This window comes from Ricinus communis, chromosome 9, assembly GCF_019578655.1.
Source record: "Ricinus communis isolate WT05 ecotype wild-type chromosome 9, ASM1957865v1, whole genome shotgun sequence".
Taxonomy (NCBI): domain Eukaryota; kingdom Viridiplantae; phylum Streptophyta; class Magnoliopsida; order Malpighiales; family Euphorbiaceae; genus Ricinus; species Ricinus communis.
Genome location: NC_063264.1, coordinates 4,873,618 through 4,898,171, shown reverse-complemented (window position 1 = coordinate 4,898,171; position 24,554 = coordinate 4,873,618). Strand labels below are relative to the sequence as shown.

At 33.7% G+C, this 24,554-nt stretch overlaps 4 protein-coding genes across 8 annotated transcripts; 2 read left to right on the top strand and 2 right to left on the bottom strand.

The window, feature by feature from the left end:
* The first annotated feature begins 123 nt into the window (after positions 1-123).
* On the top strand, positions 124-6,069 carry LOC8265722 (3-isopropylmalate dehydratase large subunit, chloroplastic). 5 transcript variants are annotated; one of them, XM_048379053.1, is made up of 15 exons: positions 124-1,557; positions 2,099-2,239; positions 2,693-2,863; positions 3,045-3,197; positions 3,310-3,378; positions 3,467-3,583; positions 3,723-3,797; positions 3,964-3,972; positions 4,088-4,183; positions 4,264-4,313; positions 4,731-4,785; positions 4,906-5,037; positions 5,157-5,204; positions 5,331-5,489; positions 5,618-6,069. In XM_048379053.1, the coding sequence occupies exons 1-15, from the start codon at positions 1,366-1,368 to the stop codon at positions 5,756-5,758; spliced, it is 1,608 nt and encodes a 535-aa protein (XP_048235010.1). In that variant the 5' UTR covers positions 124-1,365; the 3' UTR covers positions 5,759-6,069. The 5 variants fall into 5 exon arrangements, with proteins under 5 accessions (XP_048235010.1, XP_048235011.1, XP_048235014.1 ...); XM_048379057.1 differs by lacking the exon at positions 124-1,557 and adding an exon at positions 1,638-1,933 and having other exon boundaries at positions 2,102-2,239; positions 3,723-3,796; positions 3,894-3,972; XM_048379055.1 differs by lacking the exon at positions 124-1,557 and adding an exon at positions 1,640-1,933.
* A 2,528-nt stretch (positions 6,070-8,597) lies between these two features.
* LOC8265723 (auxin-responsive protein IAA13) lies at positions 8,598-11,355 on the bottom strand. Its single transcript, XM_002528300.4, has 5 exons — positions 10,670-11,355; positions 9,745-10,061; positions 9,479-9,596; positions 9,104-9,165; positions 8,598-9,030 (listed from the first exon to the last, which is right to left on the bottom strand). The coding sequence occupies exons 1-5, from the start codon at positions 11,077-11,079 to the stop codon at positions 8,981-8,983; spliced, it is 957 nt and encodes a 318-aa protein (XP_002528346.2). The 5' UTR covers positions 11,080-11,355; the 3' UTR covers positions 8,598-8,980.
* Positions 11,356-17,335: 5,980 nt separating this feature from the next.
* On the bottom strand, positions 17,336-19,444 carry LOC8265724. Its single transcript, XM_002528301.4, has one exon. It carries the CDS (start codon positions 19,147-19,149, stop codon positions 17,731-17,733), a length of 1,419 nt encoding a protein of 472 aa, XP_002528347.2. The 5' UTR covers positions 19,150-19,444; the 3' UTR covers positions 17,336-17,730.
* A 2,207-nt stretch (positions 19,445-21,651) lies between these two features.
* Positions 21,652-24,409, top strand: LOC8265725. Its single transcript, XM_015724866.3, has 5 exons — positions 21,652-22,591; positions 23,020-23,192; positions 23,318-23,621; positions 23,812-23,984; positions 24,097-24,409. The coding sequence occupies exons 1-5, from the start codon at positions 21,791-21,793 to the stop codon at positions 24,221-24,223; spliced, it is 1,578 nt and encodes a 525-aa protein (XP_015580352.1). The 5' UTR covers positions 21,652-21,790; the 3' UTR covers positions 24,224-24,409.
* The last annotated feature ends 145 nt before the right edge of the window (positions 24,410-24,554 follow it).

Here is a 24,554-nt window from a genome sequence, read left to right as displayed (position 1 = left end):
AGCGTTGCTTACTACAGCAGAAACTCACATCTCTAATATTTAACTGTCTGCAACTTCTCTACGCCCACCCAGGGAAATGGAATTAATTCACGCACATACCTGAGAAATTGAGCACAAAAGCTAAATGAACGAAAATAATGCTGATCTGTATGTTGTTTCTTTGAAGGGAAAAAAATTAATCTATTGATTTTACCTTGACTTTTGACCCTGGTAATAAGTTTTGGCTTTCCTGAATCGAACATCTGCGACTTTAAAGCAGTGGTGAAATGTCTGGCATACGGTTTATTTTCCATATTGAAAAGGTAATAAGAACTTGGTGCTCGGTGTGAAACTGTGTCCAAAGAATTATTCCTCTTCAACCGCCTGCATAAGATGATTGTGAAGATGAGTCGAAATGTCTTTCCTGAAAGGCTTAACTGAAAATGTAGCTGAACAATTGAAGGCAGTGGAACGTTTGCGCCATTGGCTTTTGGAGAATCTACTTACAGAATCCTCAACTGAGGAAGATATTGGTTTGCTTTCTCCGGAAAACTGCAGCTTTTCCATTCAAGCAAAGAATGCCAGCTGCCCAAGCCTAACAGTTGATATTAACTCACCATTTCCTTTGATACCAAGAGTAAGAATTTCAATCGTGTTCATGGCGTATTGGCCTTTTCATACGCCTTGATGACTAAGCAGCTTATTTACGCTATGGGATGGAATGAATTTTTGCTTTGCCTTTATTACTTGTAATGTTTACGTAACCATCAATCCAACAGGAACCAGGTAATTACTGGAGAATAGAATTAGAGTTCGTGCACGTAAATTGGTCCTTATTGTGTTTCCGTTCGAGAAAAACAGGTTACTTGGTGTTTGTCTTTCTTGATAAGAATTCAGCATAATGGAGTTGTAATCTCTACTTCATCATCTATCTGAGGATCAATAAATCCATCCATTCACCATCTCCAGGTCTCCTGGAGATATTGAAGATAAAATAATGAAAGCAAAGAATTGCTAGGATCAAATTTAAAATAAAGTTCAACTAAAGCTAAACAGAGATGGCAAATTTAGGGTTGTTGAAGTATATGATAGTATCTGGGGATAAAAACCAAGTGCCTAGACATAACTTCATAACTTGGCTGTGTTTCAGGAAAAGATTGGTTACCATGGATAGATTGGTGAAGCGGGGAGTTATATCTGTACACACTTGTGAATTTTGTCAAAGTTGCCCTGAATCTATTCCTCATATATTTCTTGCTTGTCACTTCTCTAAGGAAGTTTGGAATACTGTTCTCAGCTTGTGGTATCAGAATAAGTGCCTTCTCTTGGCAATGAGAAATCTCCTGGTTCTGTCAAAAAGCCAGGGGAAAATCACTTCTCAGAAGAATGAGAAGATCTGCTTTTGTTTCAGCTATCTACTCCTTATGGCAGGCTAGGAATATGATTTATTTTCAACAGAAAAGAGTTCAACCTGTAGAAGTATTCTATAAAATAAGGGAGAGTATCATGTATAGGTTCTGGGATGAGAGATATAGTGATTCTAGTGCAGCAATTCTTTTAATCACTAGTATTATACAGGTTAGTTGTTTTCTCTTGATTGCTTAGGAGCATTCAGTTGTATTTTCAGTTTGTTATTGTAGTAAACCAAAAAAGACGAGAAGAATTGCTACGAAACTGCACAGACAGTGCTCAAAACAGCAAACGCTGATTAAATAGGACTGCACAGTACCATTCTTTAAAACATATGACATCACATATTCAACAAAATATTTCCAGATGGTCCACCATCAAGCACATTAAGGCTACAGGTACCTAGTTTATTAACAGAGCCGTATGGAGTTTGCTTGCCCATCAAAAATTTATGTAGGCAATTGCAAACCTTAACTCAGTCACCAATACCAATATCATGGCTTCCACCACCCCTGTTCCTGCCTCATCTTTTATTATTAACAAGGTTACTGTGTTAACATATTTCTAAACTTTACTAATCTTTCTAATCTTATTGCTGCTTTTGTTTTCCCTGCTGATTTTCAAGCATAAACAAGTTTGATCCAACTGCTGCTCTCTTGTAATTTTCGCTTACTTTTCACTAAGCTTTTAATATATTGTTTCTGTGCAGCAGAAGGATCTCGGTCTCTCTCGGTTGAGTTCACCATCACCATCAGTTTATGTTCTCAAATGCAAGAAATCAATTTTCAAAAGAATAGTAGCAGTCGTGTCCCCTCAGCAATCAGAGCGCAAGCCTGCCACCACTGGCTCTGTTGTTTTTTTTTTCCCTTACTTGTAGCTAGTGTTACTAAGCTATTTCTTTCAAGGGATTTTGTAAATTTGCATGTTCTTTTTCTTTTTTACTCTTTTTTCATTAATTGATTCTTGGTATCTGTTGAATTTTGAGGATCAACAAAAATATTGATATAGGTGAATTAATTCAAAACATCTAGGAGATGCAAGTAAAATGGAGTTTTTAAAGGGTAATATAGACCAAATTTTGAGTAAGACTAAAATAATCAACTAGTTGGTAGGACAAAGTAACTGTTAGAATCAATAATTGCTAACATTTTTGGTTTATCAAGTAGATTAATTTAGTTGTTGGGGTCAGATTGCCATTCAGTGACCCAACACCTAAAATAAACACTGCAGTCACTGCTGTTTCTTTGATTCTGCTACTGGTTGATGCGTTGTTGTGTAATGGATTTCTTTTGCGGACGTGTAGGTGAAGAATGCAATGACAACGACAGAGAAAATCTTGGCCAGGGCATCTGAGAAGCCTCAGTTGGGCCCAGGTGAGAATGTTTGGGTAAACGTTGATATCTTGATGACCCATGATGTTTGTGGCCCAGGTTCTTTTGCAATATTCAAGAGAGAGTTTGGAGAGAATGCTAAGGTATTGAACTGTTTTTGCTTATTTGTGTTCTTGATATGGCTAGAATGTTTTAGTCGTGTTAGTAATTTAATTGTTCCTGCTTGAACCTGCTTAATCAGATGATTATAAGGTCATGGCATTGTGCAGGCATTCTTGCATTCTTTCCAAGTATGTACCTGACTTGCTTTATTGAACATTGAAGGTTTGGGACCATGAGAAAGTTGTGGTCATACCAGATCATTATATATTCACAGCTGATAAACTTGCTAACCGAAATGTGGATATATTGAGGGAATTCTGCCTGGAACAAAATATAAAGCACTTCTATGATATCAAGGATATTAGTAACTTCAAGGTATGCTATCATCATTCTATACTTTAAATTAATTGCATATTATTCTGAGAGGTTTATTTTAATGGCCTTTTTATTCACATTGAAGCAGCATTTTCATTTCCTGACTTTGCAGGCTAATTCAGATTACAAAGGGGTATGCCATATTGCACTCGCCCAAGAAGGTCACTGTAGGCCAGGAGAGGTTTGATTCTTTAATAGAGTTGTTGAATTGTCAAATTGTATACCCTTTACATTCAAGATCATAAGTAATCATTCATTACTGGTCTCAGGTTCTGTTAGGGACAGATTCTCACACATGCACTGCTGGAGCATTTGGCCAATTTGCTACTGGAATTGGTATCACTGATGCAGGTTTTGTTTTGGGCACAGGAAAGCTCCTGCTCAAGGTTCATAAACTTATTTTTGCTTTATTAAAGCCTCGCTTACTATAGTCTATTGTCTATAGACTCCTGCGTTTTATATATTCTTCAAGGTTATTGCTTCCATTGATTTTCTTATGGTTTCCTTCTGTTCTTGAAATCCCAGGTGCCACCAACTCTGAGATTTGTAATAGACGGAGAAATGCCTGATTATTTGCTTGCAAAAGACTTGATTTTGCAAGTGAGTTCAATTGAACTTGAGCTATCTCTTTCCTTCCCTGTAGTGCTTTGAAAATGAATCCGTTATGTGATACCTGCGAAAATGATTCACTTCACTGATTATTGGTGAAATATCTGTGTCTGGTGCAACATATAAATCAATGGAATTTATCGGCACGACTGTTGAGAGTTTAAGCGTGAGTGAACTCTAGTATCTCTTTCAAAAACAACGTGTGATAGCTCAATTTCTTCCTGCAGTTGCTAAAATCAAATCCACATATCATTTTCTTGGTTTATTCTGTTTGTTTTCAGATGGAAGAGCGGATGACATTATGTAACATGGTTATTGAAGCTGGAGGAAAGAATGGGGTCATCCCTGCTGATAGCACTACATTCAAGTATCTTGAGGTAATTTTTATCACTGCTTAGATTTATGTCCACTTAATCAACTGCATAATGTGAAAAGTGTTATTTTCTGTTATGCGCAGGATAAGACATCTGTTCCCTATGAACCAGTTTACAGTGATGAGCAAGCAAGGTAGATTTTATCAGGACATACCACAAAATAATACACTCAACTTTAAATATGTATCACCAAAAATTGGTCTCGTAATCGCAATGTAATTAATTTTACTATAATAATGTAAACTACCAATGCTCATTGAAAAGATATGTCATATTTAAAGTTGAAAAGCAATCGAACCAAATACAGATTCACTCTTTTGTTTATGTGTTAACTAAAGAAACAATTCGAAACATTCATATGTACATATATTATAATTGGAAATCTTAAATATTTTATAGTTATAACGTTGATATTCTGTAACTTTGTCTTTGGACTGCACTTACTGAGAAGAATATAATCATATCAATTAGTTAACAGCAGAATGTATGGACATGTTTCTTTTAAATATAGAGTGCTTTTTTGTGATGGCATGCTTTCTTTTGCTCCTAGATTCCTTTCAGAGTACAGATTTGATATCTCAAAATTGGAACCCTTGGTCGCAAAGGTGTGTGATTCTATTTAATGAATGCGTATAAAGTGGCAAGTTAAAATTCCTTTGGTTCTCAATATTCTCTAGTAAGAAGTTGATAATTCTTGGATTCAAATTTTTGTTTCTTTTTCATAGCCTCATTCTCCAGACAATCGTGCTTTAGCAAGAGAATGCAAAGATGTGAAAATTGACAGGGTCTACATTGGATCCTGTACTGGTGGAAAAACAGAAGATTTTACGGCTGCAGCAAAAGTTTTTCTTGCTTCAGTAAGACTCATTTCTCTTTGTCAATCTCAGAAATGACATCACTAGGGCAATTTAAGTGATTTCCGGTTTCCTTTTTTCTCCCTTCTTAAGCTTGATCTATCGATTTGCTCAATGTGCAGGGTAAAAAGGTCAAGGTTCCCACTTTTCTTGTCCCTGCAACCCAGAAGGTTCATAATGCTGGATTATCGTGCACTTACTATCCTGCGTTCCCTTATTATGATCGATACAAGAATAATGATGATATGGAAATTGTTGCAAATCTCAGTGTAACTTCTTATTGTAAAATTTATCAGGTTTGGATGGATGTATATAGCATCCCAGTACCAGGATCTGGTGGCAAAACTTGCTCACGGATATTCGAAGAAGCTGGTTGCGACACGCCGGCAAGTCCTGGCTGCAGCGCTTGTATGGGAGGCCCTAGAGACACCTATGCACGCATGAATGAACCAATGGTAAGTTTCAAACTTTCTTGTTTCAAGTGCATTCTGTCAACTGCTTTTAACTGGTTATTCTCTTGTTGATTGATCTGTGCGATCAATTTCTGCAATGTTTAACCATTTTGAGGACTACGTCAATTCAGGTTTGTGTCTCAACAACCAACAGAAACTTCCCCGGTCGGATGGGACACAAAGAAGGTCAAATATATCTTGCTTCTCCGTATACAGCAGCAGCATCTGCTTTGACTGGTTATGTCACTGATCCAAGAGAGTTCTTGCAGTAGGCTATTGTTGCTGTTTACTCTTCATCATGGTAGAGCCAATATGGATATCTGAGTCTGTTGTCTGATCATTTCACTATTATGTTGGTACTGTGTATGCAATAAATCAACTTCTAATTTGTCTGCCTGCATGGCCCTTGTAAATTTCCTTCTTGGGTTGGTAGATTTGGGTCCATATAAAAGATTGGGAGGAAAAAGAAAAGAAAAAGAGAAAAAGGTCATCTTCTATGTCTGTATGTCTAGCATGCTTAACAACAATCTAGTATTGTAGTATAATGATTCCATGAAATGTTTCAGAATTGTGCAACTGTAAATTGTTTTGTACACCCTTTACAAGTTAGATACTCAATTGCTCACTGCAAAAACATAATGAGAAGAAAAATATTGGCGAAACAAATAATAAGGTAGATGTCATGGCCCCCCATAACCATGCTGAATTCCCCACCTTTGATTTGAGGGACAACATTCTTGATTTGGAATTGCCCCCACAATACCCTTTTAATCAATTACAATGTCTCAAATCTCAAGTGGACATGATTGTCACTTTTCCAGACTCATCAAGGCTTTATTCCTAGGATTGGAGTGGAATCAACACATGCAGATACATGACATATTTTACTGCTCAGAGCATTCCAGCTGTTGGGTTCCAATGCCCTCATCGTTTTGTGTTTTTCTTCAGTCTAGATTGGTAAGAAAGTCTTAAGAAAAGAAAAAAGAATGCCTATCATTTGTGTTTTTCTTGAGCCTACACTTGGCAATAAAGTTTTAAGAAAGGAAAATAATGATTTGAAGAGATTACGGGTAATATAATTTTTTTTTTAAATATTGTTGTTAAGAAAGTTATAGATTTTTTACACTGTATTAATTTTAATAATTAAATAAATAACACATATAAAATTATTATAAAAATTTAAAATATAATGTCACTTTCTTAATATTTAAATGTAAAATATTTAATTTTTGTATTATTGATCTAATGGTAAAATATAATATATAGAATTAACCGAGTGATTTCTATTATATATTCAATTAAAAATATTATTTACATTATTTGAAAATAAAAATAAAAATAAAACCTGTTATTTTATTAACTTTGTAAATTCTAATAAATTAAAACTAGCAATTTAAGATTGAAATTATTAAAAAAAAAAAAAAGGTACAATCACATCCTCATCCTCTCTGTATGCATTTCCAAACTAAAATGGGGCCTTAGAAGGTGGGTCAGTGATTTAAGTTCATGGCCTAACTAAGAGAAGGTTAAAAAGGACATGAAAAGAAGCTATCATTTTACTTCATAACTACTAAGAGGTCTTTTCACTGGACCATGAATCATATGGAAACCAGCAAGACAAATTAGTTTTCATAACAGATAAAATAAAATAAAATAAGTTTTTAGAAACATGAAATCTTCTTACTGATGGGATCTTTCATCAATAGTAGAATACAGTTGTGCTCTAATTATTTGATTATAAAAGAAAATTAAAAAAAAAATATGCAAAATGTGTCACACTCTGAATCAAAATGGAGTATTCTGCAGTCAAAATCAAAATGATTGCATAATCTAGGCCACCAAGTTTGTCTCATTTTTCAGGGCAGTATCTTTTATCCCATATCATACTTACTGTGGTTTAGGCATTAGGAGTTAGGACCCATTTTCCAGTTCAAAAAAAAAAAAAAAAAAGGGACCCATTTCATATTTATATATATAGATATTGAAAACAAAAAGAATTTAATGAGTAGAAAGAACATTTTCACAGAAATGAAACAAAAACAAAGTTAAAAGATGGCAAAAGATGTGTTGGCCTTCTTCCCTTTTCAGTGTGTGTTAAAGCAACCATCCAATTGTAATGCTTTCCAATATTATCTCCTTAGTTGTGTTGCTAAATTAACAAATTCGATTGTTAATTGGACTGAATCAATAAATCTTACAATATTTTTAGCTCTTTGATTGAGTAGCTAGTTAAGCAAGTAATGAACTATTTAACTTATGAATGAAATTAGTCTATGTTGTTATGTACCCAATCTAGAAAATTTCCATTCAAGAGCTTATATACTAAATATGAGAAATTATATAGTCTATCATGTTATTTATGATATATTTTTTATTAAATAATATAATTATATTAATTAATTTTAAAATATAGATAACATTAATTGTGCATTAATTAATAAATTTATTTAAATAATAAAAGATTAACACATATCAATATATAATTGACTTTATTTATGAACAACTGATATTTATTCTAAATCATTTTCCCCATATGAAAATTCTAGTCCAAATTTTCAGTGCCTCCTAAACCTTTTGTAACACTGTTAAATAATGGTGTTTTTGGCTGATATAGAAAATCAGTCACTAAACAAGAAGAAAATCATTCATATGGTGACAACTACAGCCATAAGCTTGGTCCAAATATATTAAAACAGCACTTGATGCAAACATTTAGCAATGTAGCACCAATTTGCTCATGGATGTGACACTATTACAGGAGTGGTGAACATACTCATTACTCTCCATAATTACATTTGATCAACATGGATTCTCACTGATGTGTTCTTATTTACTTTTAGAAAACTTGTATTAACAATAACATTATCTACATTTAAAGTCTAAAGTTCAAATAGCAATATGGGTGCAGGCCAATACCTATTAGGAAGCATATGACCTATGATTAGGTTAGCTTATTGCTCACTAGCTTTCTATATTGTTTTTGCAATAGAAATTGTAAGTTGTCAGAAGTTAGGATTAGAAAAGGTTTTGACAAGCCATAAAAGGGATAATCAACCCAATTGTTCCATGAAAACATAGAGAAAAACTTGGACAATCAACACCAGGAGCAACTTCAAACATCAAAACCACACAAAACCTTTAAAATTGAGTTCACTAGATTGCAGCAAGCTCCACTCTAAATATCAACTACTCCCATATTTACAGTATGAGAAAGCAGCAGTCAAATGTGCAAAAGCCTGTATGGCTGCACAATATATGAGAGAAAGAAAACTAAAATGAAAATCGCCTACAAAAATATAGAAAAACCCGCAACAACCAGATAATGGTCAAGCGGAAAAAAAAAGAAGAAAAAACTAGAAACCAGTGAGAAATTGCAATCTTAACAGACCATTCTGACTCGATCAATTTTTTTTTTTTTTCTACTTTGTCTTTGTTTTCAAACTGTGAGTTTCATCTTTCTGGAGTTTAAATTGAGAGGACAGCAGTGATATATCCTAAATGGGCTTTCTTCTTTGTCTTCCAGTCCTTTCTTGGAATCTTGGGGCTGCAATTGAATAAATCAATTAGTCTTACAAGGCTAGCAGAAGTAACTATACATTGCTTGAAATTTTACGTACCGAGTCCATTAGCTTCAGATGTTCTCATGATTCGGAGCCTTTTAACTGAGGTAAGGAACATCCTGAAAAGAGGAAAAAATGGAAAGCGAAACATTAGGTATTAGCCATGGCAGCAGAATATGATGAAAAGAATTCATGAATGGTATGATCTCTTAATATAAAACATAAAGACAAGAAACTTAGAGCAGATAGCTTTTGCCATTAAATAGGGAACTTGATTTCATTTCTTTCAACCTCAACCACATAACCTCAGTTAACTAAGGCACATTGGCATCAGCAGGCATGCTCATTCCTAACATCCACCAACCCATTTTCCCTTTCTGTTGATTATACTATGTAGATAGAAGTCTGATAATAAAGAAAACATTATCCTACCCCCATGGAACATCTCCAACAAGCATCCAGTCCCCTTCTTTATCTTCATAAGTGAGCACAAACTCAGATGAGCCATCCAAAAGCTTAGACGGCTTTGTCGATTGTTGCTTCTCACCTCCTGATTGTATTGACACAAACCGAATGTAAGAATAAGAATTCAAGCCAACATAGTGAATGCTAGTACTACCACAGATGGCAATTTGATCTGCCAAAAGGAAATCACATTTCATTATTCTGCTATTATAACTGAGATAGAGCGAACTTACCAGTTGAATTGATGGACGGCGTGGACCGGAAAAACATATCCTCCAACGTCTGTGCAAGTGTCTCGTAGGAAGCATGAGCATTCAAATCAACCTTCCTTCCAATTGGAATCCCATCCATATTCACTTTGACAAATCCAAGGTGCCCTTTCTCATTGTTAGTAGCATTAGTCTTGCTACCATTGCAAATCTTCTTCGAAGCATCCTTCGATTTGTCTTGTTCAACCACTGACTTATCTTCTTCAGATCTTGAAGCCTTGGCTTGGTTCACCAAGCTATTAATCCTATAAGTTCTTACAGGTGGCCACCCCACAATCTGACTGCTTCCACAAAACAAGAAAACTTTTGAGTCGTCAAGCAATATAAATCATAAAGAACAGTAAAGGTTAAACATGCAGGCTCTGACAATAAGCAGGCACACATTGAACAAACACAGACCGTAAATCTCAAAGAGAAGACACTTGTAATTTAATTCAATTACAATTATCTTCTTTCCTCTTTTCCATGGACCAAAACAGAGACTTAACTCTAATTGGAACAAAACAACTCCAGGAAAACCAATACCACTTGCAAACAGATTGAGCTAAAACCAGGATTTCTTAATTTGTATAAGAACGTAAATATTCCATTTAAGGGAAAAAGATGACACAAGTAAACCTAATATAGTGGAGGTTATGATAAATATTAGCCAAATTCTTATAGTCATGCATACAAGTAGTTGCTTATCAAATAGAAGAAGAGGACTAAACAGAGGAGTTAATATTTATGAATGGTAACACGAGACTAATTCTTTTTCATAGTTAGAACCAACATACAAAAAAAAAAAAAAAATTCTTTTTCTCATCTGTCTCCTTACTTTCTTGTTTCGCAAACAGAGCAAATAAACGGATGTACAAGAAAAAGAAAAGAAGAAACAGTCTCAACTAACCTGGCAGCAGTAGGGGATCCACCCTCGTGTGAAACAGAGTCAGCAGCTCTCTTAGTTCCAGAAACAGCACCAGCAACACAAGCGGTAGCTGTACCTTTATTGCTATTATTATTGCATCTAATTGGCTGAGATACAACGGAAGGAAAATCTTTAGCAGTCAAGATTCTCCCACACTCGCCCCATGCATTTGCCTTACCCTTCCCTCCACCACCACCACCACCACCACCACTGCCACCAATACTCAGTCCTAAACCCAACTCTAGCTCAGCCTCAACTGGATATGAACTACCCTCAGCATCCACCACCACCTCCACCTTTGACACAGCAGACTCATTTGTTGAAACCCCAGAAGAACCACTACCACCACCACCCCCACCACCAGTACCAAGCAAAGCAAGACCAGCTTCCATATTACTCAAGAAACAAGAAAATTAAGGAAAGAGAGACAAGTAGGATATTTTCGAAATTCAAGAGAAGGCCTTAAAGATTTGTAAGTAAGTTTTCAGGTTTCACAGAGATAGGTATTGAAGGAGGAGAAAGTGTATAGCATTAGCATAGGACAGGAAAGAAAAAGGAGGGAGAGTTAGTTTAGGTGGTGGAGGGAGTGATGATGATGGGTCCCATATGTCTAATAGTGCGCTAAGCACTCTTCGCACAGGTCCACAACAACACACCACTGTCAATTTTTTCTTGACATGATCATCATGTCTCTTTAGAATCTGATTTTCCTCTGTTTGCTACAGGAATTATTGAGATAATGTTTAAAAATGAAAAAATTTCACATATGTAAGAATTAATTGCTTAGGCTTCAAGTTCCTGTTTGACAATGCTGTAAACATGTTTTCTTGAGACATGGAAGCATGTATTTTTCTTGGAATTTATCATTGCCATTTATACTTTAAGAAAGGCTAGTTTATCATAATCTCTCTCTTTTTTTCTTGTTTTTCTTCAATCAAGTGATTCTTAATAATGTAATTTGTAACACTACTTTTGACTTTCATAGAATTTGAAAAAATATATCATTTATAAATTCTTCATCTTTCTTTCGAGGCATTTATGTTTTTAAAATTTTTTTTATATAAAATTAATTAATATTTTAATTGACACGCATTTATTAATTTTAAATAAAAAAATATAATATCACTCTGCTAATAATTATAATATATACATCAAAATTTAAATAAAAACTTTTTATTTCTATTTACTATGGAGACTATCTCAAATGGTACTTAGTGGGTGGATAAAATCTTATAGATTTTGAAACCATTAATAATAGAACAATTATGAAGACTCAGGGAAAGCTTATTGTTCCTATAGAGATATTTTTATATCTAAATTTCTATGCGACAATAAATGCATGGTTTCTCCTCCTATACAGATAAATGGAGAAACCAAGAATAAATAGAGAGGAACTGAAATGATAAGAATAAAAAGAAAAATAGGAACAAGTATGAAATTAATTACAGGTAAAGTTAATTTAATCAGAAACAGCATTATGCCTAAAGAGAAACTCAAAAAGAATTCTTGGGTTTTTTTTATTAAAAAAAATAAAAATAAAAGAAAAGATATTCTGGCTTTTCCAAAAGTTGAAGGTATTTAATTAAGGATGAGAATTGAGTGTACCCACATACTTTATCCTTAACTAGCACAAAGTAAAATTCCCAAATCTAGAGATGGAAACTATGAACAATCTGCATTAGTTGAACAACTAACCAAAGTTTAGTTTTAAATATTATTTTTGCCCTTTTCTCATTAGAGACCAAGTAAAATCATAGGTTCCACAACAAAAGTAGAGGTTAAAAAGGTCAACTTGGTCCTCTAAACTATTCTTCAAGATTGACAATTGGGTCCAACATTAAATTTTTTTTATATTGGTAATAATTTATTTCTCAATCTGACCATAAAATAGTGCCAAATTGGAGTAATATTTTAATGGTACGAAGCTCATAAAGTGGATATATTCCTCTTTATATTTCAATCACCTAAATTTTTCCATTAAAAAGTGTTGAGGTGAATTTGGACTAAAACCTAAGTCTAATTAAAACCCTTTAACCATTAATTGATAATTTAATTAAAAGACAGAGTTTCTTAATTCTTATAAAATGAAATACTAATTATATTCACCGACAACTTTAATTTCGAGCATAATCAGGTGTCTCACAACTTTAGTATAAAAAGCATTAGTTGTAATCTTGTTTACATATATATATATATATAAAAATTAATTTTTGATATTAATTTTATTTTTCTTAAAAGGGAAAAATAAAAGGTCTAAAGTCTGAGTCTTTTTGCAAAGAAAAGCATAATCAAAGATTAGCAGCTCTATGTTCCTATATGCTGTCTACTACTTTAAGGACAAACAGCACAAAACCTTGTTTTAGAAAGTTGGGACCTAAACAGATGCATTATCAGTGGAAGGTGGGCTGCCCCAAAAACACAATTTAGAACAAAAGCTACCCATAAATTAATTAAGGAACAATATGTGCATTAAGTTTTCATTTTTCTTTCTTTCTTCATTGCATAAAGGGACCACCACCTCCAAAATTTAATTGGTTTTGGCAGAGATGGTCTGCTGATCGTTCGATTGTTTAGCAAATAAATGAAAATCTGCAAATCTTTAATGGAAAAGTTAAAGCAATTCCTTATATTGTTTATTAATTTGAAAAAAGCTAAACAAACCATGAAACACAGGCTGCAGCCGAAATAATTCTTCTTGCCTTTTCCTGTAATATATATTAAACTATAAAACAGTTATTTTTATAGAAAAATAATAATTTATTTATTATGAATAAAAAGATTTAAATTCTTAAAAATAAATATTTATATCGCTTGAGTTACGATTTAAATATATTTTTTTTATAAGAAAAAAAAAAGGTACAATAATATACACTAAATCAACCTCAAATTTCCATAAATGCATATAAAAGACTAGGTTTTTTTTCCTTTGCATAATCTTTGTCCGATAAACGATTACAAATGGGTATGCACTTGAATATCTTCACAATATAACATTATTATATATGCTGATCGTGTCTAACTCCAATATCACGACAACATTTCACCAAATTGTCAAAGATGAAGAGCTAAATAAAGAAGTTTTGAACCAATGTCAAGACTAACTTCTACTTTTTAAAAGTATGTTTTTACTTTGTTTAAAATTAAAAGGTAAGTGTTTACTTTAGCTTGTTAGTTAGTGATAAAATTATATTTAGACACGAATGCTCTATTGGTATTTTATTTATGAGAATAAAAAATATTTTAAATTTAATTTATCTAATATCTATTAATATCCATCGACTTTTATTATTATATAATTCACGATTCATTAGGTCCGATGAAAAAATAGAAATTGCACTATCATAAGAGAGTGAGAAGGGGACATAATGAAATTATGGATAAACTGATCGTACAAATAACTAATTATACAAGAGTTGTAATAACATATTAATACTATTGAAGCAGCAGGCTTGTGATAATGTGTGCGCAGTTGGGGAAAGTGGAAAAGGAAAGGTTCGTGATGTTTATTGGGCTCATAAAGTGGTAATGGAAGAAGATTAGGATAGTAAACCAAAAGATTAGAGTTAATTAGGTGTCTCATCTGATCAAAGGGACAAACCGACATGGTGGGAACCGAAGTCACGTGACTAGTCGCTGGCAGTGATGCGACACGTCATTCGACAAGGTACGCGGATGACCGGGGGAACCTATCATACGATACCAGAAATCTACAAGCATTTGTACTTTGCTTTTCCCTACTCTAACCTAAACCAATACATGACAGAAACACACAAACTAAATAAACTATATTAGTTATAAATATTTTAATTTGTAAAATTTAAATATACTTTTTTTATTAAAAAATTGGAATATATATAATTTTTGATGAATATGTAATTAAGTGCATGGAATAAAGATATAGTTGTTAATATATCATATAAGATAGAAAAATCATACTAATTTATTAAATAATATCTTATCCCATTTATTCTTGCTTTGCTATTTCATCTCTTTTTCTTTTTCTTTTTTCATTTAATATCCCAATAGATAAATGAAGCTTTTATTATTCATCTGTTAAAATTTGCATAAACATGTGATATATGGATTTTATCATTATGAGTCTTCAAAGTATATTCGCCCAATTGATAAAACCAAAGACCTATTAAAATTAAACTCTCAATATGAGTTATTTCGATTTTAAAATTTTTACAAAATTAAGTTTTTTTTTTTTTTTTTCCTTTTTTCAAGAGGATATGCATATAAAATAGTTGATATAATAGGGAAGGTATATAAATAAAAGGTATTATATTGCATGAGAAGAGTAAAATGGGTCTGGGCAGGCATCACCATTGATAAGGAAGTGGAGTGTAATTAATGGTTCCCCCAGAAAAAAATGGTATGTTTGCAAAAGGAGGAAGAATTGAATCTGGGACCAAAAAAGCCTCCTCAAAATTGCTGTCTTTTCTTTTTCTTTTGGTTACGAATCGGTTAGTTGGTTGACTGCTATCATTTTGGTGTCTTCACGCCCCACATTTCCTTCCTTTTGCCGCCGCCACCGCTCCTTCTCCCTCTTTTCCTCGCCCTTCCCTTTTTCCCGCTTTTACCTCGCCCCCTTCGTTCCTTTTCTTTAAATAAATATTAAACAGTAAAATAATTATATATCATAATCTTAATGGAACAGTAAATTAAAATTATGTGAAAAAAATATTTTACTCGGTAGCATTAAGTCACATATCATTTTATAAATATCATTTGACGAATTCAATTGTTTAAATATTAAAAAATTTCTTATTCTTTCGTTACTTCAATATGGAGAGAATTTAATACTCTTATCATAAAATTCTTATAACAAAAAAGTTCAATATCCAATAATAAAAAACCACAAAAATTCTTAAAGAATACTAGTATTTATTTACTAAATTAAATTAATATATATATATATAAAAACACAACTAATCTAAAAGTGACACGCGGCTCTCACCCTTCACTCTTATTTTTTCGTCAAACTAATTTCTAATATCCATATTATGAATACTAATATTGTACCACACTCTCTCTATTATTATTATTTTTTATAAATATCTTTTATTTATTTCACAGATAAAATTTTAGATCTGAATTCTAATAAATTGTTAATTAGTCATTAACAATCTGCCTTAATTATCAAATAATAAACACACAAATTAATTTGTTATAAGATTATTATTTATTAGAGTGGACTTGAAACCTAATCCTCTTAAAGAATATTACAATATAGAATATCCTTAAGGATTTACTTTTATCGTCAACTCTATGAACTGATTACAAATGTCTGCACTTCTTGTAATTCCGTGATGATTGAATCTAGAATTTCATTGACTTTCTATTATGTTTTAACTATAAATAAAAATATAAGATTTTGATCAAAATTTCAAACAATTTAGTTATAGCTTCTTATTAAAAAGAATTAATAGTTCATAATATGCAACACGAAAAAATTAATTATCTTATATTTTCTTTATATGCAACCAAACAATAGAAAATCTGATCAAATCTTATAAGGTCATTTCAATTCAAGATTCTAACATAGAAGGGATTGGTAAACTATATATATATATATATATATATATATAAGGATGAGATATATGTTTGGATACGCATGGCTGCCATCTACTGTGCATTAATTTGGAGATAATCTTTAATCGACAAAACAATTTGTATGCAGATTCCATTTTTATGTGGCTAACCGAAAAGGTTCAAATGAATATCTTATCATCAACAGCAGAAAAATCCCACAGTTTTGATTGATTTGATGCACGAATCCTACAATCTGATCATTTTATATCAGATATGGTCACCAAAGGATCCATCATTTTTCAACATTTTGGCCTCCTAAATCAGGTAAGTTGCCATCTTGAGCCATTTTGTGTTCCTGCGAAGACTAACTAGAAATAAGAAAAAGGCTGTTATTCTTTTTCTTTTAGAAAATGTGATTCAGGGTTATGCTGTTGTTGGATTATATATAGAGGAACAAACAAATTAATATTATTCCCAATAACTAGATGTGGATTTGGATGAACCCACTACCTGGATTTTCATTATCGACATGTTTGAATGAAAATTCTTATAGGCATTATTTATTTATTCAAGAAAAGATTTCCATGTCAAATCATTTTGTAACAATATTCTTGATTACTTTCTAGCAAAAGAAAATCTAATCATTTGCGGCTTATATATCAAGAGAAAAAAGAAATACCCAAATAATCGCTATTCCTAGAGAGGTATGTTATTTTGAATTTTTTATAAAATATTTTTATTGTTATTGAAAATACTAACTTACTTTTCAAAGAGAATAATTACTAACAATGTTATTAAAAAGTTTAGTGCATATGGTCCGGACAAAGACTCAATTTGCCTCAAAAATTTATATTTAATAGTTAAATATATTAATTTAAATTTTTTTAATAAATAGTTCTTTGAACATATACATTCGATTTAATTTTTTTAAATTACATATTTAAAATTTAAATTTAATTAATCTAAAAATAATAAATATTAAATAAATCAAATTTCAACTTTTTAAAGACCAAATAAATTAAAATTTAACTTTTTAACAATTAAATAAATTAAATTTTAATTTTTTAATAAATAGATACATAATTTCTCATTTTTATATTATTAAATTTTGTCAAACACTTTTATGTATATTATATCACTACATCTTGTATCAGTAAATTAAAAAAAAATATTAATTTTTAAATTAAATATATTTAATCTTATAAATCATTGAATGTTCAATTAAAGCTAAGTATAAATTCAAAGTCATAAACTTAAAGAGTAAAGCTGAGTATATATCTAATTCAATGCGAGAATTATAAAGAAAAATAAGAATTTAGAACAAGGTTCAGTATTGAATATAGAGAAGAAAAATAAAAAGAAAAAAAAGAAATCGAAACAAGAGCAAAAGAAAAAATCAATTATCTAACATCCACTCGGCGCGCGCAATCTTAACCTGCTCCAATTATCCTTCAAGCGCACTTTAGCGAAAACTGGTAAGTTAGTTATCAAATCCCGCCAAACCCAAGTCAAAGAAAACTGAAACTACCGGCAGAAGGGCTCCGTTTAATCCGACCGGTTCTTTTCCTGTTAGAAGATCCACCGCCACAAACGATGGAACATTCCATACCACAGAATGTACCAAAGCAAGAAAATGCACCATCACCATCACTACACCGCCGGTTATGTCGATTTCCGCCGGCAGCAACACTGCTGATGGGATAACTAGATAATTCACTACGATCGTAAACAGGTGGTAACTCCGCTCGCCACCTTTCTAATTTAGATTGGAGGCCTTCCATGCTACTTTCCAAGCTCCAAGAACCCATTATTTCGCTCTCCGCCTCTTCTACTTTATACTGGTTTTTATTATTTACCATAATTGCCGCCACCTCTGATGCTGAAGGACCCAGTTCTGATTCTGTTATATGAAGGGGTGCTGTTCTACCATTCATCTTTTTTGGTGTTCCAAATTGGGATTTCGATAAAGAGTTAACATCATTCCTATCTTTTCCGTTTTTCGGCCCCTTACAGGGTGGTGCTTCGCCGGAGATGTCTGAGCCGTACTTCGACTTTGTTAATGCACCAAGAGCTGGTTCATTATGAGGCGAATTACGATGTTTCTTGAAAATTTCAGAGCCGGTTATCATAGAGCTAGCTTTTGATGATTGTTTCTTGATATTGTGGTGATAATTTTTATTATCTTTCTTGATGATCTCCAATCCGCTGACCATTGAACCAGCTTTTTCTTGAGTTTTCTTTTTGATATTCTTACCGATCATATCTGATCCAAACATAGAACTGCTTTCGCTCTTTGTACGTCTGAGTTCTGGCTTTGGTATCCATGGAAGCAAGAATTGGTTTTGATTATCGCTGCTTCTATCATCATCAGCTTTAGATTTATGATGTGTATGTGTATGTGTACCTTTTTCACCCATCAGGTGACGGTAACCAACAGCAGATGCACTGATTTGAGAATACAATGGCATACTTCGCATGGATGTATCAAGAAGTGCTACACCAATGTTGAGAATCCCTTGAGGACGCCCAGAATGGCGGCGAACCTGAAGGGCCACGAAGCGCATCCCAAGCTGAACGTGATGCTGTTGATGTTGCCTGTAAAGTTGCGCCGGAGGAATTAGATTTCCAACAATAACACGGACGGTTCCTACATGGACATCGCGGAACCAATGTAAAGCATAGATCTCAATCATTATGGCAGATGTTTCGCCATACAGAAACTCATCGTCAACCCGAAAAACAAATTTATCGTTCCAGGTAGGGTTGTTATGCCCTTGGGCGTCTACTCTTGTCGAAAGCTTCCTGTCAGGGTGCACCCACGCAACCGCATAGGTTCGCATCTTACGTGACACTTGGGCAAGGTCTTGTCCAGATATCACATTTAGCTCTAACAACTGAAATGGTGGAGAATATACAGGGCGAGACATTGCCTCTCTACCGGTATAATGTTTGATAATTAATGCCAGCTGCAGTAATTATCGGTGGTGGGTCGCCGGAGGTGGAGGGGACCGGTGTTCCACTCGTCGTCCTAGGAGAGGACGACGAGGGAAAAAGAGCCCATATAATTAGGTTATTAGGATTCTTGGTATGTTTCTTTAGCAATTCTTGTTGACCTATTTTTCTTTTCCTGAATATTCACGAAGAAGCTAGCGAAATCAATGGAGGATGTTTAGTTTTTTAAAGAAGAATTGCCCATAAATAAAAAGCTGAAGATCATATTTGAATTTGATGAGAGAGATTTTAGAGTTGTAAAGGGAGCTTGATGAAAATTTTATATATGGGTGATATAATGGATTAGTTGGGGGACTGGTCATTCAGGTTTCGAAAAATGAATTAGTTGCTGTTTATTTAGGCTAATTACAAGTGTTAGAATAATTAATAACAAGTTCCAGCTATATTAGAGTAATAGTTTTTCTGTAACCCATCTAACTATAATTAGATTGTTCACATTTGTCCTTTCTCTCTATAATTTCTAGTTATAATTCATTTAGTTTCATGTCTTTCTTATTAAAAAATAGTTTACAGAAAATTCCTCTCTGAACTAAACAACTGATCAATATTGGATCATTCATTCCTGAAAATAATTTTCCTAAAACACATCTCTTTGCTATTTTAGAAATAACAGATTTTGGTAACAACTGATAAAAGAAAAAGAGGGAAAAGTTCACAATATACTATGTTGTTTAGGAATTTGCAATTTGGGAGCTTTAGTTTATTTTGTATGAATTTAGTATTTTGAGTCTTTTCAGTCATTACTTCCGATGATAAGAAGGCACAAGACGAACACTCACAATTCGTTATTCCAATAACTTTAGCTTACCAATGGATTGCTAAAAGATTTTGCTTTTAAAGACAGAGGTCGAGATCTCCCTTCACTTTTTATGGTCGAGATCCACAGTGATTTACCTAAAAAGTTCTACACCCCTTAGCACTAACAACTCGTATCAACTGTGACATAAAGGCCTGATATGCTTAGCATATCTTAAGAAATTCTAGAATAAATGACAATGTCCTATATATTGTTAATTTCGTCTGATGAACATATGATCTTATTCTGAAATTTACAATTCATACGATGGATTACCCAATACTATTCTATTGCCAACTCAGACCTAACTTCATTGGCTGATAAGAGTTCTTGTCCTCAAAACTAAAATTAGTTTTAAGACCATAGAGCGAAAACTGAGAAATACTGTTTATATTTATTGAGGGGATCTAATAGTTTCTTTTTCTTTTAATTTAATTACAGTATATAACCAAGCAAAAATGCCTCAGGCCATGGAATTTTGTAACTTGCAGTTAAGATTGGCAATGGCCTTTGGGAATTAACAATTTCTGGGCCTATAGAAAGCCCATATGTAGGGAGGACATTAGAGGATGCATGCTGGGCTGGTTTAAAATAATCCAACGAATTGCATTTTTGTCCTATTAGAATGGCGGCCAAAATCACTAGGAACTTGATGGATCATCTCTAAGGGAAAATCTCAAGAAGGCATGTGCATGCTAAATGCACGTGAGAAGGACATGTGTACCTTATTATAAAGACACGTGTAATCTACATCTTATAGATGGGTGTGCTGTGAAACTTCATCACATGCATATGAATAATTTTCATTAAGAAGTATGGGGAATGGGGAATGGCTAAGAATAAAGATGGCCAGCAGCAGCTTCATTGTTAAATGCCACTGCATTTGGTCTTGGTCTGGTGGCCAGTGCCAGTGGGTCTTTTCCTGTTTATCATCTTCTGTTTCACTTGAATAATCTTGTCATGGGTTTACTGATTTACCCATCTTCTTGCAGATTAATTTTTTTTTAAAAAAGGGATATTATGATTACTACCCACAAATATACCATGTTCATCTAAAACTATAATATAACAGAAATAAATAAATGAATTTTTCATCTAATTAATTGCTCGTGCTGATACCTGTGAAAAACCCTTGTGTGTTTTTCTTTTCTTTTTGATGTTTTGACTGAAAAAACTTGCCCTCAAATGTGGGATGGATCCGAGATCCGTGGCTCAGACCATGCTCACGAAAAGCAAGACTTTAAGTATCTATACAAAGAAATCACATTCACATGCATCTTGCTGCCTTATTAAGCTTTTCTATTTTCCATTATTCACAACACAAGACTGATACACTACAGAAACTTGTAAATGTTAGACCCATGACAATGCTCATGCTTAGTTATTCTCTAAATCACACGGTCAATTATATACCATGATTAGAATAACAATTAAATTATAGATAGTCAAAGTCAGAAATTTATTGTTAATCATAAATTTAAGTTTAATTATTCACTAAACACATAGATATATGACATAAATTTATTAATATTGTAAACAAATGTTATATTGTTTACGTATTTATTAATTATTGCATTATGGATTATTCACATATGTGCAAGGTCAAGAATTCGAATATGAATCCGATTTATAAGTGAATCAATTATGGTTGAATTCTCCAAAATAATTGTTTTTACCAAAATCAATGGCTTATGGTTCTACTTCTAGCATCTCAACTAATCTAAAAAGGGGAAAAAACACAGTATTAAAGATCCAAGAAAATGATTCTCAGGAGCTCATCAAACCCAGTAACAGGAACTTTCCTCTCGCCATTCTCATCATCAGACAGTCCCAATAGAGACTTTCATGACCACAATAAGCTCTCTTCCTCTCACGGTTTTCACCATCTCAACTTGACGCCAATCTCATGCACCAACTCATCTTCTCCAATCTCTGAACATAACGATAGCTTTCGCCTCGGAGGCTTTCGAAGAGCTTGGTCTGATAGTAACTTGGAGAAATTTGTCTATCCATCATCATCATCCGATCATAAGGAAGAGCTTCAGAATTTTACAAGTCATACACCAAAGAGATTCACAAAGAGAAATTACACCACCATGTTGCAAACTGCACCCTCTTTTTCAATATTTAATGTGAATGACCATGAGCTACAAGATCAAGAAAAGAATGGAGTAGAAGAAGAAGAACGAGGTTTGATGAGAACAGTAACTATTGGAGATATTATAGAAGGTACAAGTAATGGAGAGTTGAGCTTTGAAAAGAAAAGTATGGGTCTGATAGAAGAAGAAGGAGAGGAAGAACAAGATCAAGAAGTTATGAATGAGATTGAAAATTTGAATCTTGAAAACGTTAAAGAACCGGTTAGTCCTCCTATGTACCTTGCTTCGGGTCTTGGGATTGATGGCATTGATTTTGGAGGTGGAGGCAGAGGTGGAGGTGGGTTTGATTCTACTTTACCAAATTTTGATGAAAGTGATGATCTTGAAGAGTATTATAAGAGAATGGTTGATGAGTTTCCTTGCCACCCTTTGTTTCTAGCAAATTATGCCCAGCTTTTGCAGGTGACTAAAGCTTAGTTCGTTTATCGTATCTAATTTTCTGACATATGTTGAAGTATTATATATACTAAGAAATTGAATGAAATCTATAGATCTAGTATTGCTACTGAGATTATCAGCTGCTCAGTTTTTATCCTCAAAATTAATTTCGAGGCTTCATTATTAATGCGTGTAGATCAGCCCAGCAATCCATTTATAGGAATAACTAATCCAGTTTTTTTCCTGAAAATTTTGGATGTTCATTATTAATGTATTTAGGTCTGCCCGGTAATCCATTTATAGGAATTACTAATCTTGTCAGGCTCAACTACAAGATCTGATTTGTAGTTAATCTGTCTTGCATTCTTGAAATGAGCATTTGGATTTTATAAGGAGAAGAATGAAGAAACAATGGCAAAGTGTAAGGAGTAGTTTGTCTTTTCTACTTTCAGTCAAAAGGAGACCTTCATGGGGCTGAGGAATACTATTATCGTGCTACAGTGGCAGATCCTGAAGATGGTGAGATTTTAATGAAGTATGCTAAACTGGAGTGGCAGCTGCATCATGATCAAGATAGAGCTTGGAGTAACTTTGAACGTGCTATTCAGGCTGCCCCTCAAGATAGGTAAGCAAACCTTGCATCCATCATCTTCCTTTGCAAGAAAAGACCGCCAATGGATTTTTTATGCGTTTTTGTTGAGTTTAGCAAGCACACACAAGATTTGACATTTTCCCCTTCCCATTTTTCAGCCATGTTCTTGCAGCATATGCCAGTTTTCTTTGGGAAATAGATGGCGATGGGGAAGAAGACAGATGGCAGACGAAGCATATTCAGGTAAAAGAGGAGGAAAGTCTTGTTGAGCTTGACAAATTAGTTAACATACAAGATCTCGAGCCGTTGCAGCTTCCACCTGGGCTTATTATGGACGTTGACGATGACGCTGCTTCTGCTACCAACAAGGGCTTCGCTGTTGAAGAGTATTACAAGAAGATGGTTGAGGAAAATCCTTCCAACTCCTTGGTGCTAAGAAATTATGCTCAGTTTCTGTATCAGGTGAGATATATACGTTCCCCCATGGCCCCTTCACTGTAATTCATACACTATCTTTCATCGGCCCCGATCCAATCGGGGGATCGAATTGATTATAGCATGGGCCCATGAACGTACACCTTTGGCCAATTTGATTCGATGCATTCTGAAATGCGTTTGGTCACCCTTGAATGTGTAACCATTTGACTGGCAGGCCAAGGGAGATATTCGAGGCGCTGAGGAGTATTACTCGCGGGCTTTACTAGCTGATCCTGGGGATGGTGAAATCAAGTCACAGTATGCAAAATTAGTGTGGGAACTTGGTCGAGACCGCGATAAAGCTTCAAGTTACTTTGAGCAAGCAGTTCAAGCTGCTCCAGGGAATAGGTGAACGTTTTTCATCTGCATGATAAAAAAAGCGCTGAATTGCTCAGAAGAATACTAGTGCCGTTATAACTTATCATGACTGATTTCTGGTCTGTTGTTTCTCTGTTTCCAGTAATGTTCTTGCAGCATATGCTAGTTTCCTCTGGGAAACAGAAGAAAATGAAGAAGATAGCACCTGTTCAGATCAATTTCAGGAGGTCATTCACCATGAAAGTTCTGTGACTGCCGCCACTGCCTAACTCTGATTTATGGCTTCTGCCCAGTAGTCGCAACCAAACTTTCCTAGATATTATAAAGAAATAACCAACAGCTGTATCAGTCAGATGGGTGGAGATTATCCAGCTGCTTTAATCAGTTTTGTGAGTGACGTCTGATGTGTTATAGATCTAAAGCACGAATTAATAAATTATGTTTATTTTTCTTTATTTATAAAATTTTACAAGTTTTTACAACAGGCAAAATCTCCCTTCCCATAAATAATAACACCCTGCAAAGCAGAATTAGGAATATGTAATCTCGTAATGTTACAACAGCATTCTCTAGTACCTTTCAAAAAGCTTAACTTCTGTT

Coding starts and splice junctions, on each gene's coding strand:
- LOC8265722 (XM_048379053.1), top strand. CDS start 1,366: ATGAGAAGATCTGCTTTTGTTTCAGCTATCTACTCCTTATGGCAGGCT. Junction 1,558..2,098: donor TAATCACTAGTATTATACAG/GTTAGTTGTTTT, acceptor GTTTCTGTGCAG/CAGAAGGATCTCGGTCTCTC. Junction 3,584..3,722: donor CAGGAAAGCTCCTGCTCAAG/GTTCATAAACTT, acceptor TTGAAATCCCAG/GTGCCACCAACTCTGAGATT.
- LOC8265723 (XM_002528300.4), bottom strand. CDS start 11,079: ATGGAAGCTGGTCTTGCTTTGCTTGGTACTGGTGGTGGGGGTGGTGGT. Junction 9,166..9,478: donor GTTGGAGATGTTCCATGGGG/GTAGGATAATGT, acceptor TCCTCTTTTCAG/GATGTTCCTTACCTCAGTTA. Junction 9,031..9,103: donor ATCTGAAGCTAATGGACTCG/GTACGTAAAATT, acceptor ATTCAATTGCAG/CCCCAAGATTCCAAGAAAGG.
- LOC8265724 (XM_002528301.4), bottom strand. CDS start 19,149: ATGTCTCGCCCTGTATATTCTCCACCATTTCAGTTGTTAGAGCTAAAT.
- LOC8265725 (XM_015724866.3), top strand. CDS start 21,791: ATGATTCTCAGGAGCTCATCAAACCCAGTAACAGGAACTTTCCTCTCG. Junction 23,193..23,317: donor CAGGCTGCCCCTCAAGATAG/GTAAGCAAACCT, acceptor CCCATTTTTCAG/CCATGTTCTTGCAGCATATG. Junction 23,622..23,811: donor ATGCTCAGTTTCTGTATCAG/GTGAGATATATA, acceptor TTTGACTGGCAG/GCCAAGGGAGATATTCGAGG.